The sequence below is a fragment of the Trachypithecus francoisi genome, unplaced genomic scaffold (assembly GCF_009764315.1).
Source record: "Trachypithecus francoisi isolate TF-2019V2 unplaced genomic scaffold, Tfra_2.0 Lachesis_group10, whole genome shotgun sequence".
Taxonomy (NCBI): domain Eukaryota; kingdom Metazoa; phylum Chordata; class Mammalia; order Primates; family Cercopithecidae; genus Trachypithecus; species Trachypithecus francoisi.
The window spans coordinates 1,541,705-1,557,529 of record NW_022681455.1 but is presented as its reverse complement, the minus strand read 5'-3'; the positions used below and the strand labels follow the sequence as shown (position 1 = coordinate 1,557,529).

General features: G+C 43.7%; 1 protein-coding gene across 5 annotated transcripts in view; it reads left to right on the top strand.

Moving 5' to 3' along the window:
• The window catches only part of GMDS (GDP-mannose 4,6-dehydratase), a 632,097-nt gene that overhangs the window by 495,529 nt on the left and 120,743 nt on the right, over positions 1-15,825 (top strand). For all 5 annotated transcript variants that reach the window (XM_033216043.1, XM_033216041.1, XM_033216044.1 and 2 more), the window contains one exon: positions 8,662-8,780. In XM_033216043.1, the coding sequence (XP_033071934.1) occupies positions 8,662-8,780 (119 nt within the window). The remainder of the gene's footprint in view (positions 1-8,661; positions 8,781-15,825) is intronic.

Sequence of the window (15,825 nt, the reverse complement as noted above, 5' to 3'; positions counted from 1 at the left end):
GTTTGTTTTGGTATCACCAGCGGAGAACAGCAAAGATTGCTGCCTGTTCTTTCCTCTGGGAGCTTCATCCCAGAGGGGCACCAGCCAGATGCCAGCCGGAGCTCTCCTGTGTGAGGCGTCTGTCCACTCCTGCTGGGAGGTGTCTCCCAGTCAGGAGGCACAGGGGTCAGGGACCCACTTGAGGAGGCAGTCTGTCCCTTAGCAGAGCTCGAGCGTTGTGCTGGCAGATCCACTGCTCTCTTCAGAGCCAGCAGGCAGGAACATTTTAAGTCTACTGAAGCTGCGCCCACAGTCACCCCTTTCCCCAGGTGCTCTGTCCCAGGGAGATGGGAGTTTTATCTATAAGCTCGTGACTAGGGTTGCTGCCTTTCTTTCAGAAATGCTCTGCCCAGAGAGGAGGGATCTAGCGAGGCAGTCTGGCCGCAGTAGCTTTGCCAGGCTGTGGTGGGCTCCGCCCCATTCAGACTTCCTGGTGGCTTTGTTTACATGGTGAGGGGAAAACCGCCTACTCAAGCCTCAGTCATGGCAGTGCCCCTTCCCCTACCAAGGTCCGGTGTCCCAGGTCGACTTCCTACTGCTGTGCTGGCAGCCAGAATTTCGAGCCAGTGGATCTTAGCTTGCTGGGCACTGTGGGGGTGGGATCCACTGAGCTAGACCACTTGGCTCCCTGGCTTCAGCCGTCTTTCCAGGGGAGTGAAGGGTGCTTTCCCACTGGTGTTCCAGGTGCCACTAGGGTATGAAAAAAAAACTCCTGCAGCTAGCTCAGTGTCTGCCCAGTTTTTTGCTTGAAACCCAGGGCCCTGGTGGTATAGGCACCCAAAGGAATCTCCTGGTCCGTGGGTTGCAAAGACCATGGGAAAAGCGTAGTATCTGGGCCAGAATCCACTGTTCCCCATTGCACAATCCCTCAAAGTTTCCCTTGGCTAGGAGATGGAGTTCCCCAACCCCTTGTGCTTCCCAGATGAGAGAACACCCTACCCTGCTTCGGCTCACCCTCTGTGGGCTGCAGCCACTGTCTAACCAGTCCCAGTGAGAGGAGCCAGGTACCTCAGTTGGAAATGCAGAAATCACCCGCTTTCTGCGTTGATCTCGCTGGAAACTCCAGACCGGAGCTGTTCCTATTCAGCCATCTTCAAGAAATACATTTTTAAATGGCTGAATATAAGGACATTTTCATTCAGCACTCCTTTTTTTGAAACCCTCTGAAATCAAGAAAAATAATAAAATAAAGCTAAGAGAAAACTTCTTCTTCATTATAACAATGAAATCGGACACAACTTGAAATATGAGGTATTAATAATTTGAGGCTGGTAGCTCACTCCTTTAGTCCCAGCACTTTGCGAGGCCAAGGCAGGAAGATTTCTTGAGGCCAGGAGCAATGTAGCCCATACATACATTTTTTACTATTTTTGTATATTAAAAATAAAAAACATTAGCCAAGTGTGGTGTTGCATGCCTATAGTCCCAGCTACTTGGAAGGCTGAAGCTGGAGGATCACTTGAGTCCAGGAGTTCGCGGCTGCAGTGAGCTACGATCATGCCACGGCACTACAGCCTAGGTGACAGGGTAAGACCCTGTCTACAAAGAAATGAAAAAGTATTTGAGACAGATACCATGAAATTTGAAGAAAATTTAGAGCAGATGTTAGGAACTATACACACAGGCTATGAATTCTGTGCAAAATAATTTCAGTCCTAAAAAACCCATAAAATAATATTACCTATTAGAAAGAAGTGGAAAATATCCTCATAGATACCCACTTGTACACTACACAATGGCAAGAAGGTGTTGCTGAAGGAAAAGACAATTTCTGTTTTTTAATGTTGAATTTTTTTTTTTTTTTTTGAGATAAAGTCTCTGTCGCCCATGCTGGAGTGCAGTGGCACGATCTCAGCTCACTGCCACCTCCGCCTCTGGGGTTCAAGTGATTCTTGTGCCTCAGCCTCCGAGGTGGCTGGGATTACAGGTGCCCCCCTCCCAACATGCCCAGCTAAGTTTTTTATTTTTAGTAGAGATGGAGTTTTGCTATGTTGGCCAGGCTGGTCTTAAACTCCTCACCTCAAGATATCTGCCTGCCTCAGCCTTCCAAAGTGCTAAGATTGCAGGTGTGAGCCACCACATCTAGCCAGAAGCCAATTTTATTGTCACTGGCATAGCCTCCTAGCCTCCTAGCCAAGGAACACTGCAGATTGTGATCTGGGGTGAAGGCAGAGTGAAAGCAAACATCGCCAGATAGCACTAGGGCAGCCCTACAATTCATGTGCTCCTTTCCAGTAATCACACTAACCAGCAAAATATTGAGAAATTGTGGCAGCCATGTCCTGGGGCAAAGCATGCAATGAAGTTGGTGGGAGAGCTTTGAGAGAAGCCTGAATTAAAGCTGCAGGCTGTCCTCAGTGTACTTTCGTGTTCCCCCTCCCAAGATTCTTCAGCAAACAGCCAGCCTTGTTCAAGTATAATAAGTAGAAAGGCACTACCCCAGAATCTACGCTTGAGTGTGAGTGGGGAAAGGATTGCAAGAAGAAAAGGAACATAAGCAAAACAGATGCATGGTGCATATCATAAGGGGTGTCATTCAAAAAAATAAGCAGCTGGAGCTTGGGTAGTTGTTCTCTGTAGAGTCAAGGAAATTACAGGCAACATGTTTTTGTTAAGTTTGCTGAAAGCAAAGGTGGGCAAATTATAGTCCATGGGCCTTGTAACTGTTTTATTGGAACACAGTCATACCCACTTGATTCCATTTTGTCCGTTGCTGTTTTGTGCTACAACAGCAGAGAAACAGAGACAATATGGTTCACAAACCTAAAATACGTACTATCTGGTTTTGTAAGAAAAAAGTTATCTGTCTCCTAGCTTAAATAAAGTCACAGAAAGATAAAAAGCAAGCTGGTAGTAAACAGGAAAAGTATGAAAGAGAAAAAAACCCTTACAGAAATTGAAACCATATTAGCAACAAAATATAAAGTAAATTTTACAAAAACAATCAGGTGAGCAGGCTGGAGGAAATCATATAAATGAATATGAAACAAAACCCGAACATCATTAGCTCGGAGGTGATGGATGTGAAAGATCGAACGAAAGAGATATAACATATGCATAATTGGTGTACATGAAACTGAAATGGAATAGAAGAGATAAGATATATTCAAAGATAAATAGAAGAAATAAATATATAACTAGAATCTGCAAATTGAAAGAACAGATAATATCCTAGAAAACTGATTCAGAATGATAAACACAAGACTAGGAGCTGTTCAATTTTATATTGTTTCTAGGGAAGAGAAACATTAACCCCAACATGAAGTTTGTAGCTGTGTATTCCTGGCTAGCGTTAAAAGATAGAGGGCAAAACGAAGTCTGACATTGCCTCTTTCTTTCAGTACATACGGTGTCGATATAGAAGGATATGTTAGCAAAGAAAAAAGCAAGAGCTATATGGCTTTCTGGGTTGTGTTCTTTTATTTTTGGTCCTTTTATTAATTTATTATCTTTTTTTTTTTTCTGTTCAGTAACATCATGTCTTTAAAATGTCTAGAAGTCCCTTAATCTAAGGAATCCATGTGACACAGCGTTTTGGCCCAGGAAGAAAATAGACATAGAGATAGCCATGAGGCCAGACTTTGGTTTTACACTGTTTGTTTTTATTAGTATAGTTTTATTAATTAAAACTAACCCAAAGACCTAAGACCTACCGATGTAGATTCCACAAAGAATAAGGCCTGACTGACCACAAAACTACTGGAGGTCCTGACTCAAACTAAATACCAGGCTGCCATCATGAAAACAGCTACTAAATGTTTAGAGATAAAATGCATATGAATGGGTTCACACTGGGCATCCTTTCTCTGGAAATTTAATTTCCATTTGTTCAAATTTCCATGATTTTTATTAGAGTTATTTCATACATATTCTCCCCTGAAATGTGTATGCATACATAATTGTGTGTGTCTGTGTGCGTGCGTGTGTGTGTGTGTGTGTGTGTGGTTTTAAGATTTTTGTGACGGTAGCACGTAAAGCACAAAAGCACCAGGGTGAAAAAGTAGCAGTCACATAGACATAGTTAAACATAACCTTCATTAACAAATCTTGTTATTCATGGATGCCAGCTCAGTTAATAAGTATTTGTGTCTTGGATACTGAACTGGAGGTTAACGTCGAGGTGGAAGCAATTGTAGAATCCAAATTTTTAAGACAAACACACATCCCACCACAGAAGGCATGCATGGAATCAGGTGTAGTCAGTCGGCTGTGGTGACGCACTTCGAGTGTTCTCCTTCATTGGTCCAGCTCTGAACAGCCACTGGAGCTGGCAGCTTCCCGAGACGAGCGGCCTTCCTGAGCCTCCCAAACCACTTCCGCATCCACCCCTCAAATTACCAAATGGGATACTGGGAGAGAGGGGTATTTTTATTTGACATTTTAAAATTAAAGTTTTATAGGCAGGGAGCGGTGGTTCACGCCTGTAATCCCAGCACTTTGGGAGGCCGAGGCTGGCAGATCACAAGGTCAGGAGTTCAAGACCAGCCTGACCAACATGGCGAAACCCCGTCTCTACTAAAAATACAAAAATTAGCTGGGTGTGGTGGTGCGCACCTGTAATCCCAGCTACTCGGGAGTCTGAAGCAGGAGAGCTGCTTGAACCCTGGAGGTGGAGGTTGCAGTGAGCCGAAATTGTGCCACTGCATTCCTGCCTGGGCGACAGAGCGAGATTCTGTCTAAATAAATAAATAAATAAAATTAAAGTTTTATTTTGACCTCTCCAAATTGGATTTGTAGAACAGATAGATTATATAGTTAACAAAATAGTACATGTCCAAATTTAAGTAATATTTATACCCGTCTTGACTTGGCCATCAAAAGTCAATGGTATGTCAGATGTTTAAGTCAGATTTCCCTTAAACTTCATTTGCTTAAAAGCAAAATGAATGCAAGACATGATTTGAAAACTGCACTGTTTTTTTGGCAGTTAAGGGACATTTTTATGTTAAAGAATCTGAAGCCCTGGCACATTCCTTAACTGATTTGCTTTCCTCTCCGTGAGATGGATTAAAAAACAGGAGACTTTTTTCATGTGCACTGGTAATCAGGTCAGGACTGAAAGTAAATAAGTGTTTGAGGAAGTGGACAAGTCAGTCACATCCTCAAAGGACACCAGAGGAATGCAGGCAGACTGTCTTTTTCCTTCTTCATTCCTTGAGAGACAAAGAGAGAAGACTGACCTCTAAACCATATAACCTCAATGCTGTTTCTGTAGTCAGAAGCCAAAGCTGGGTGGCGATTTGCTCACAGAGTGTGGCCTGGCCATGTCATGGGTCATGTGGTCCAGCATGTGAACAGGAAGGTGAGAACGGGTGAACTTTTGCCTCAGTTGTGCCATCCATCAGAGAATAAATGGAGCACATCAACGTGTGCAGCTGTATAAGGAGGCGGATGGCTGCATCCTTCTCACACAGGGGCCTTTGTCTCCTGGACATGGTCTAGCATTACAACGGGACGCACTCAGCCTCGGCTTTGTGGTGAATTACTAACCCATTATCACACCAGAACACAGGATCATTTATCTTCTAATCCAGAGTGTCACCTGTTCTTCATTTACCAGTCAATAACCATTAATTATGCTCAGTGGAAATTTAAACAAAGCCCTATCCCTCTGTTGAAACCAGTAAACTATTCAGTAATAACAAATAAATCTGGAGTTGTATATCCTTTCTCTTCTCATTCCCAGACTGGAGTCTGGTACAATATGAACTTTAGAGGAAATGCCTAGAAATTGATAGGTCAAAGGCCACAGATAGTCTGATGGAGAAGAAAAGAGCAGATTCTTGGCTCTCGCTCTAGTAAAAGGAGAGGCCCTGACTGATCCCCCGATTCCTGCCGGGAACAAAACAAGCACCAGGGGACCCGGGCCGGTGTTTAAAGTGATCCACCATTAACCAACAGTCATATTTTCTCCTTACATTTTTAGCAAGCCCTTGCCTTCTTTCACATGACTAAAAATAGGACTTTTTTGAGACCATTCTAACGCAGCGAACTGTTTCTAAAGAAATAAAATAAGCTGAGTGGTCCTGAAAGACCTATTTGAAATGTTATTTTTAGAATGGAAATTTGAGTCAAACACATTTAAGTGTATTTACCCCCTTACGTCTAATCCCGCAGAAGAATGTTCAGATAGAAATTCTAGCCATAAACATAATTTAATTTTTCCTAAAAATTCTGAAAGTATTTTGGCAAAAGTCAAAATAAGTTTCTGTGTGTCGTGTGTGCACGTGTGCCTGTGTGTGTCCACGGGTAGGCTCGCGCGCCCACTTGGGTGAAGTGGGAGGCGCAGCTTAGTTGGGAAGGGGGCCAAAGGGCAGGCCCGATCCCAGGGAAGCCACCATACTGTGTGCACTGGAATTCATGCCAATGGCCAGACTTGGGACCCTGGTCCAGGACCTAGAGAGCGGTCGGCATTCCCAGACAGATGAGGAGACAGGGCGTTCCAGGCCGCGGGAATTTCGCTTGCAGGCACAGGCCTACAAGGAGCAGCTGCTCACTAGGCCTCTGCTCATGCACACAGGCCTTGGTGCCCCTTTCAAAAAGACACCTTGGGGAACTTCTTGACAGACAGTGCTGCGCCTGGGCTGCATTTCAGATCCCATTGCTCTCCTCAGCCCCCAGTGTTCAACAGCGTTCAGGGAGCTACCAAGCCATTTGTAGACTCCATCTGCTTGCGTGGACTATCCCAAAACAGTGAACAACTTGTATTTCATGCCTTTTAAAAGCTCATGCTTTATTAGTAGTAGTAGTGGTGGTAGTGTAACATTAAAAAGTGTTGTGGCTTAGTTCACCAACCATGATTTCTTAGGGCAAAATGAAATTGCAGGTATTTCATTAATGTGAACAAAAATGTCTTCTCGCCAAGATAATTTCATCTGTCAATTACTTTATATAGAGTATCACTGACTTGAAACCATTACCATTGTCCCAACCAGCATGCCACATCTCCAAGGCATGTGAAAAGCCCAAAATCTTCCATATGATTTAGAACAATCTTGTAATAGACCACAAATACAAAAACATACACAGGAAATAACTTCGGGTAAAGGAGAAATTATTTTAAATGTTATTTTTTAGAAGGTTTCCACAAATTCAAATGAATAAAAGGGAAATTAAACTTTTTTGGTGGCATTTTCTAAGAGAAAATAGGCTGGCTCATTGATTTTAGCAACTTCTTGTTTTCAGCTTATGAAGAAACAACTTAGGGAGACACAAACCAAAGCAGTTTTGTTTAAATGCTAGAACAAGAGTTCAATGCACGTATCATTGGAGGCTGTGTTATAATTAAGTCCTTATTGTTTTTACCTATTTTATTTTGAGAATTGGATGGAAGTGATGAAAAAATAGAGATCGATTTTTTTTCTTTTTTGTTTCAACCTTTTTTGAAGAGACGTATTCCTGTTGGATTCCTGCTACGCTTAATTTTTTTTTAAACTGCATCTTCTATTTGTGTTTAAAAAAAAAATCTTTAAGATGTAATTGCAAGGTACAGGATCTCCGGGTCTGTCTGCTGTTGATAAAAGCTAACCAAGGGGAGCCGGGCTGTGCTGGTGCCACCAGTCTGTATCTTGGATATGCAGGGGCATTTTCACCCACCAGACTCCTGGCTCCTACTGAGAAAGTGTACCTGTATAGACATCCATTTTGATGTGGAAGTTGAGCACCTGGCCTTGAAATGCTGCCTTATGAACCCGTTAACTCTGGCATAAATGTTTTCATTGCCTCTCAGACAACTTTTTTATAACAGTAGTACTCTCCATTACGTGGTTGTTTTTCCATTAATGATTTGTACTTATTTTGTTTTGTGACTAGTACATTCTCAACTTTATTATTCAAAAATTAGGTTCTACCTTTGGAGACAAACATCTATCTTTAAATGGTTTTCTCCTTGCCTGCTATCTATGATATGAAGAAAAATTAGTGCTTTTAGAACTGTTCTTTTTGCCCAGGCGCAGTGGCTCATGCCTGTAATCCCAGCACTTTGGGAGGCCGAGGCGGACAGATCACAAGGTCAGGAGATCGAGACCATCCTGGCTAACACAGTGAAACACCATATTTACTAAAAATACAAAAAATTACCTGGGTGTGGTGGTAGGTGCCTGTAGTCCCAGCTACTCAGGAGGCTGAAGCAGGAGAATGGCGTGAACCCGGAAGGCGGAGCTGGCAGTGAGCTGAGATGGCGCCACTGCACTCCAGCTTGGACAACAGAGGGAGACTCCGTCTCAAAAAAAAAAAAAAAAGAACTGTTCTTTTTGTAACTGATACTATAAAAAGGTTATTGGCTATAGACACTGCTTCACATCACATTCCTCTACGTTGTGGTCTGAGGACCTGCAACATGAGAATCACCTGTGATGTTAAGGCTAAAGATTCTGAGAAACAATCTCTAGGCCTCTGAGCCCACCCTGCTGTGGCTGCAGCCCTGGCATCCACACCACAATGTTCCTCATAGTATTCTGATGCTCAGTAAAAGTTGGGAGCCATTGCTGTTGCGGTTAGAATATGGTATGAAATTCATGCTCATGTTCCAGCTGTCCATGTCCTTATCTGATTATGTGCGCTGGAAAACCGTGTGGCCACTAAGTGTGACTCCAACGTGAACTTGCCTCTCTTTCCCTCTAGGCTATGTGGTTGATGTTGCAGAATGATGAGCCGGAGGACTTCGTCATAGCTACTGGGGAGGTCCATAGTGTCCGGGAATTTGTCGAGAAATCATTCATGCACATTGGAAAAACCATTGTGTAAGTATACCTGAGAAATGACTGCTTCTAGCTCTCGGGCAGGTACGCACCTGAGCTTGCTGAAGCCTCGGTTCTAGCTGTCATCTTCCCCCTTCAGTCTCCTGAAGAGCAGTACAGAAAGTTTCAGTGTGGAGCGGGGCCTTTGCTCTGCTCTGCATCCAACCCTACTTGTGTTATTTGTCAAATGTTGCTCAGCATCTAAATCAAGTTTTTCCAAATTTCTTTCATCTTTCTTTTAAGATGCTTTTGGCCACGCGTGGTGGTTCATGCCTGTAATCCCAGCACTTTGGGAAGCCGAGGTGGGAAGATCATGAGGTCAGGAGTTCAAGACCAGCCTGACCAACATGGTGAAACCCTGTCCCTACTAAAAATACAAAAATTAGCCGGTCGTAGTGGCATGCACCTGTTATTCCAGCTACTCAGGAGGCTGAGGCAGGAGAATCGCTTGAACCCGGGAGGCAGAGGTTGCAGTGAGCTGAGATTGTGCCATTGCACTCCAGCCTGGGTGACAGAGCAAGACTCTGTCTCGAAAAAAAAAAAAAAGATGTTTTTGATTTCATTTATTTGTAAATATTATTTTATTTTGGTTTTTTAAGTTTGAAATTTTTTATTGCAATATAAGCACCTTGTTTTTTTTTTTTTTTTTGGAGACAGAGTCTTGCTCTGTCACTCAGGCTAGAGTGCAGTGGTGTGATCTTGGCTCACTGCAGCCTCCACCTCCCAAGTAGCTGGGATTACAGGAATGTGCCACTATGCCCAGCTAATTTTTATATTCTTAGTAGGGATGGGGTTTCACCGCGTTGACCAGGCTAGTCTTGAACTCCTGACCTCAGGTGATCCGCCTGCCTTGGCCTCCCAAAATGCTAGGATTACAGGCGTGAGCCACCATGCCCAGCCAAAATCCTGTCATTTGTGACAGCATGGATGAATCTAGAGGACATGATGTTAAGTGAAATAAGCCAGACACAGAATGACAAATACTGAGTGATATCACTCCTGTGAAATCTAAAGAAAGATGTTAGAGAAACAGAGAGTAGAGCAGTGCTTACCAAAAACTGAGGAAGGGAGGGGCGGAAAGAGGCTGGGGAGAGGGTGATAAATGGGTACAAAGTAACTATAAGATAGGAGAAGTGAGTTCTGGTATTCTATTGTACAATAGGGTGACTAAGGTTAACAATACCTATTGTATATGTCAAAGCAGCTAGAAGAGAGAATTTTTAATGTTGTCACCAGAAAGAAACATGTGCATGAGCTGATAGATACACTAACTACCCTGACTGGATCATTATACAACATATGCATGTATCAGAATATCGAAATGTACCCCATAAATGTGCGCAATTATAATGTGTCAATTAAAATTTTGAAAACAAAAATAAGAACGCTCAGAAAAAAGAGATACTGCCCAATTATTTTGTGAACATTTTGTTTCAATATGCTTCCAATTTTATGAAAAAATACTGACAATTCATGGCCAAAAGTTAAATAAATTTGTTTTGCATAAAAACTTTGTGCGGGAAACTAGTGACATTAATTATAGAAAATTAAAAATGAGAAAGCAAAGATAAGATCTTCAAATTTTACGTATAACATGGGGAATTGGAAAACAGCATAAAGATAAGAAGCAAGAAGATATAAAATAATATTTGAAGTGTAATTTGGTCATGTTTATTCTTCTGGCCTTCTGTTTTATTTTTTAAAGAAGATACCTCATTTTTCCAAAAAAATGGCCTTATTCTTTTGTGGACTTAAAAATGCATTGTTGGATTGATTATGTTTGGGACTGAGGTTTTTTTGTGCCTTTCAAATATACAGTTTATGTTGCTTCTAAGTAACCCTCCCTTTTTTTTTTTTTTAAGAGACAGAGTCTCCCACTCTGTCACCCAGGCTGGAGTACAGTGGCGTGATCTTGGCTCACTACAACCTCCGCCTCCTGGGTTCCAGTGATTCTGCTGCCTCGGCCTCCCAAGTAGCTGGGATTACAGGCGTGCACCACCACGCCCATCTAATTTTTGTATTTTTAGTAGAGACGGGGTTTTACTATATTGGCCAGGCTCGTCTCAAACTCCTGACCTCAAGTGATCCACCCACCTCGGCCTCCCAAAGTGTTGGGATTACAGGCATGAGCCACCACACCCGGCCCAAAAATTTTAATTAAAATGTGTAGTTTAGCAGAAATTAGTATCTGCCACTCTCATTAATTACTTTTTTAAAATAACTCTCAAATATAGTTTAACAAATTTATATTGTATGTATGAATAACACAGATTATACTTAAACAAGTTTAATGAGAAAAATAAGATGTAAGCATAACATCTTATTCTTTAAAAACTATGTGCTCTTTTGTTTGTGTTCTCTATAGGAATCAAACATGACATTTTATTATTAGGAGTGTCCTGTTATGCTCCAAAAGTTGCAAAAGATGATACACATGAATTATTTTTTAAATGTGTCAAGTATCTATGCTAATAAAACAAAGGCTTAAGCATACTGAAAGTATTTAGTAATATATTAGGAAAGGGAGAAAAGTGAATGGACTTTTCCAGCAGTCAGAGTTCTTTTGTTTTTCAGGACCTGAAACTGAACTCAGAGTAGCCTCAGGTTCCTGGTGCTCCTTCAGGGCCCCTCTGCTGCTTGGCTCCAGTGCTCCTGGGTGTTGCCTGCATCCCTCAGCTGCTCCCCAGGGCAGAGGGCAGTCTAGACTGCCTGTCTGGTTCACAGCCTCACACAGTCAAAGAGGAATGGAACCTTTAAGAACAATCCACTTAGAAAACTCCCGAGGAAGGACTGTGGCTGGCCCTGTGCGGGTCCTGCAGTTATCCCTGGACCTGTCGCTGTGGCCAGTGTGGGACTGGATCCCAGGCCTCTGCCTGTTTTCAGGGTGTGAGGATCCTGGGATGAGCAGCCCCACTGACAGCCCACTGTTTGCATGCAGGGGAGCAGGGTCTTCCCCTACAGCAGGACGCTATTGCAGAAGAACAGCGGAACGTGGTCCAAGGCAGACAGAGACAGCCCATGCCCACCGTGGCACACAGGGAGTGGTTAGGGCGAGCCTGGAAGCACGCCAGGAGCCGCATCCCTGCTCTGTTTAATTTCCAGGGCTGGGGCACTATTGCACTGAGAAGGAAACTGAGGCACAGTGCAGTTCAGTGCTCTCCCCAGGTCACATAGCGTGGGAGTAGCAGAACCAGGGTCTGAAATGAGTATTTTGTGACCCAAGACGCCCCTCTTTTCTTTATATGCACTTTTTATCCTTCTTGTTCATATGCTGTCAAAAAAAAACTTTGTGATAGGATATTTGCAGTGAACACAGACCTAGGTCTTCATGCCTGTGGGCATCGGCTCATTCCCAGGTTATCCTCAGTGCTCTCAACAGCTGAGGGTGCTCTGTAAATACTTAATCCAGCACAGGTGGACATCCCAAAAGCCAGTTTATCCAGTAAGTCCTCCCGGAAATGCAGTCATCCTGATTTCTGCAGATCTCATGGTTAGCATTATTCCCTCTCACATGGTGGGGACGGCTTGAGGGAAACCACCATGCTTCCTCCCTAGAGTCCTGTTGGAGCTGTCCAGCTAAGGATGAGGATGACCTGCATTCAGCCGAGAACATGGAGAGGGAGAGGAGCGATTGATTTGAGTCAGAATCGGCAGGATTTGGTGAACAGCCAGATGTAGAGGGTGAAGGAGAGCCAAAGTCTCTAGTTTCATTAGCATTGCCATTAATTAAGCTAGGAAGCTTTCTGCTCACTCATAGTTCTCTACCTGTTGTGCTTTGTGTGCTTGTCTCATATCACATGAGGCTATACCATATCAGACACACCACTCAATATCTGGAACATTCTCACTTTTGCTGTTCTAAGATCTCCTGTCTCTTCCCATTTTTGCTATCGGTTTTAAAATTTATCTGTTGTAATGTTCACCGAAAAGGCTTGACACGTGTTGCTATCTGTATATTTAGAATCGACACAGATATTTCTTCTTGAAGCCTTTGACATCACTTGAGTAATCTGAATAATTTTTGTTTTGCATTTATTAGAAAATAGCACATTAATTTGAGTTTGGGTTGGTAGAAGATATCCAGGGAAGCAGATCAGTACCACTTGCAGTCCTGATAAAATTTAAGGTAACGTTTTAAATTCTTATGCAGTCATTTGTATTGAGAAAGGCAGCCTTATGACAACTGCTTTCTTCTGAGAGCATCAGTGTGTGTGTATGTGTGTGTGTGTGTGTGCGAGTGTGTGTGTGTGGTGTGTGCGAGTGTGTGTGTGGTGTGTGCGAGTGTGTGTGTGGTGTGTGTGTGGAGCATATTGCATTGTTGGGGCTCTTTTTAGTGCTGTGTTTTGTTTTTCCTTTCGCATCACCTTACCACTAAGTACATAGTGTGAAAAGGAAACACTTTTCTCCTACAATTAAAATGATAGTAGGAAAACCCAAACAGGCAAATACTTGTCTTGTCTAATTTCCTGTCATTAATCTTGTTAAATTTGGAGAAGAGAGTTGTAAGAGTGCCCTACAACCAGGTGAGAACCAACATCTGCCGCTTGTTGTTGTTGGGGGGTGGGTCATGTTTCAGACATAGAAATTGTTATTGTAGTCTGTGGTACTGACTTTACATTTTCAGTAAAAGTAACAAGGGCAACATTGTTAGACATCAGAGAAGAAACCCATTTCTAACATCCTCCTGGCAGAGGTAACAGGCTGGTTTGTGCTCATGCACATTTCTCCCTTCATTTGACACTGTTTCCTGATGGATGGGCTTTCTGGACCCTGGGTCCTGAGCTGAAGCCTCTGGAGGCTGATCTTGAAGACAGCGCCTGAGAAGAAAGGCCTGGCTGCAGGTTCCGGGGGGTGGATGGAGCATCCCTGCGGCCAGGGGAGCTACTGTAAGGCATTCCTTGGGAGTGTGCAGAGCCTGGGACTGTCAGACTCACTGTGGGAGAGCACATGCCCCCACTCGGTCAGTTGTTGGTGATGAACAGAACTCTCATGTGAGGAGCCGTACTGCGAAGGTTCTATGTAGGGGCAACGTCAGGAGAAGGAAACTCGCTGCAGGTCTGTATTCTTCCCTCACCTTTCAATGCGCTGTGTTTAGACCAGCCACCTGTGATCCCTGAGATAGGTTTAACTCCCACCTCAGCAGCTGCCGAAGCTTCCTTTGATGTCCGTGCTGTGACCAGGTTGAGTAAAATCTGTGACACTGAGTGATGGAAATATAACTCATCTTCATTCATCATCACTCAAAATCCCCATTAGAGCTAGAAACAGCAGTCATGCTGAGAAAACCCGCGTGGAGTACTATGAGCACTTTCTGGAGAGACTCTAAAGGGACTCACGCCTTGAAGAGTATTCACATTATGTTTAGTCATCATAAAGAGGTTGGACTTTTCATATAAGCTTCAAGTAACCATTTAAATGAGGTCTCCTTCTCTTTTTCCTCTTGCTTTCTTCTTCTCTGTCTCTCTACTTCCCCCCGGAAATGTGAATCCTACTATCATTTATATTTCTGAACTTCTAAGATGCTTAGATTTTTAACCCTTAAAAAACAAAATACTACAACATAAGGTGATGTGTGCCTTTGTTGGAGCAAGAGACTTTTGAGTTCTTGGTACCTGCAAGATCTAATGTGAGCCCTGAAGTCATGCTGGGCTGTGGGTCTGAGGCAACCCTCATTCCCTTTCATAGGCAGCTGATGCAATTCACTAGGTTGCGGGCCCATTTTCATTCTTAACTAAAGGTCTGTTAGATCCTCAAAATAGCTGCTGCCTTCATGAGTATGTAAACAGCTGCCACAGCACCTCACACCTCTCAGATGCTCTACACATGTGTTATTTGCTCATCTAATTTCCTCTCAATGCCAAACTGGTCATCAAAGAGAACTGAAAGAGATTTCCTAACCCTGGAGAAATACAGACTCTAATTGGGTGTCAGTTAATAAGAACACATTATTTACAAATATCTGTGCAAATATGAAGACATTCTGCAAATTTATTCTATCAATCCTGAAGTAATAGCCTCACAATCTTGATTGGAGTTATGTCTGCAGAAAGTTAGATGTAAGCTGGTCCTCGTCCAGACTGGGAGATATGGATGATAGGAAGGAGGAAGACATTCCAGGTGGGTGGGAGGGCATGAGAAAAGGCATGGAGGCAGGAGCTAGTGCACTGTGTGTGGGCGCTGGGCAAGCTGACGAGCGAGGGTGGACCAGCCTGGCCACACTGGGCTCATCAGATGCCTGCTCCTACAGTTCCATCTGCTTCTCCTGGCCACTTCCCACTCATTCTTCAGGTCTTAGCTTAGGCATCCTCCCTCTGACCAACACCCTCCCTCCACCTAGTCTGTGCTAGGTGCCTACCTCCTGGCTCTGACAGCACCCTGGCTCTCTGCCATCGTTCCCTCACAAGACTGTGGTGGCCATAGACTGCAGGCTCCTTAAAGACAGAGACGTGTCTGGCTTCCACATACCCGTGTCCTTAGCAACTGGCTTAGCTTACTGGCTGGCACCTAGTGGGTGCGTGCTGAAGATTTGTGGGGGTGGGAGGAAGGGAGATGGATAGACATAGTTGTGTAGGTGAAAGAGATACAGATGCAGATGGCCCAGAACAGTGGCTGCAACTCTGGGGGTGCTTGGGCACTGGTCATTTGGGCACTGCCTACTTACTGTGGCCCTGCAGGAAGGCCTCCGTCAGTTTTGCTTTCCCCATACAGCAGAAGCGCCATCCTTATCCACTGGGGGTGGCTAACATGCCCCAGGTGGGTAAATATAAATGAAGCAGGCAGCTAGAGCACATTTAATGAGCTGTGCGAGGCAGCGTGGACATGCTGAGGCTGGTTGAAATGCTAGCTCTGTATCAGAACACCCTTTCACTGTCGTTTTCACAGCCAAGGAGCGCCATCTCTGGTCTTGTCTTTTTATTATCATTATTATTATTTGATCTCTTGAGCTACCCTCAGCAGGCACCACCTCACAAGGCTTTTTCCGTTGAGTTCATCTTCCTAGTTTGACTTCCTAGGGATGAAGCATAAGAAAAGACTAAGAGGAGAGCCT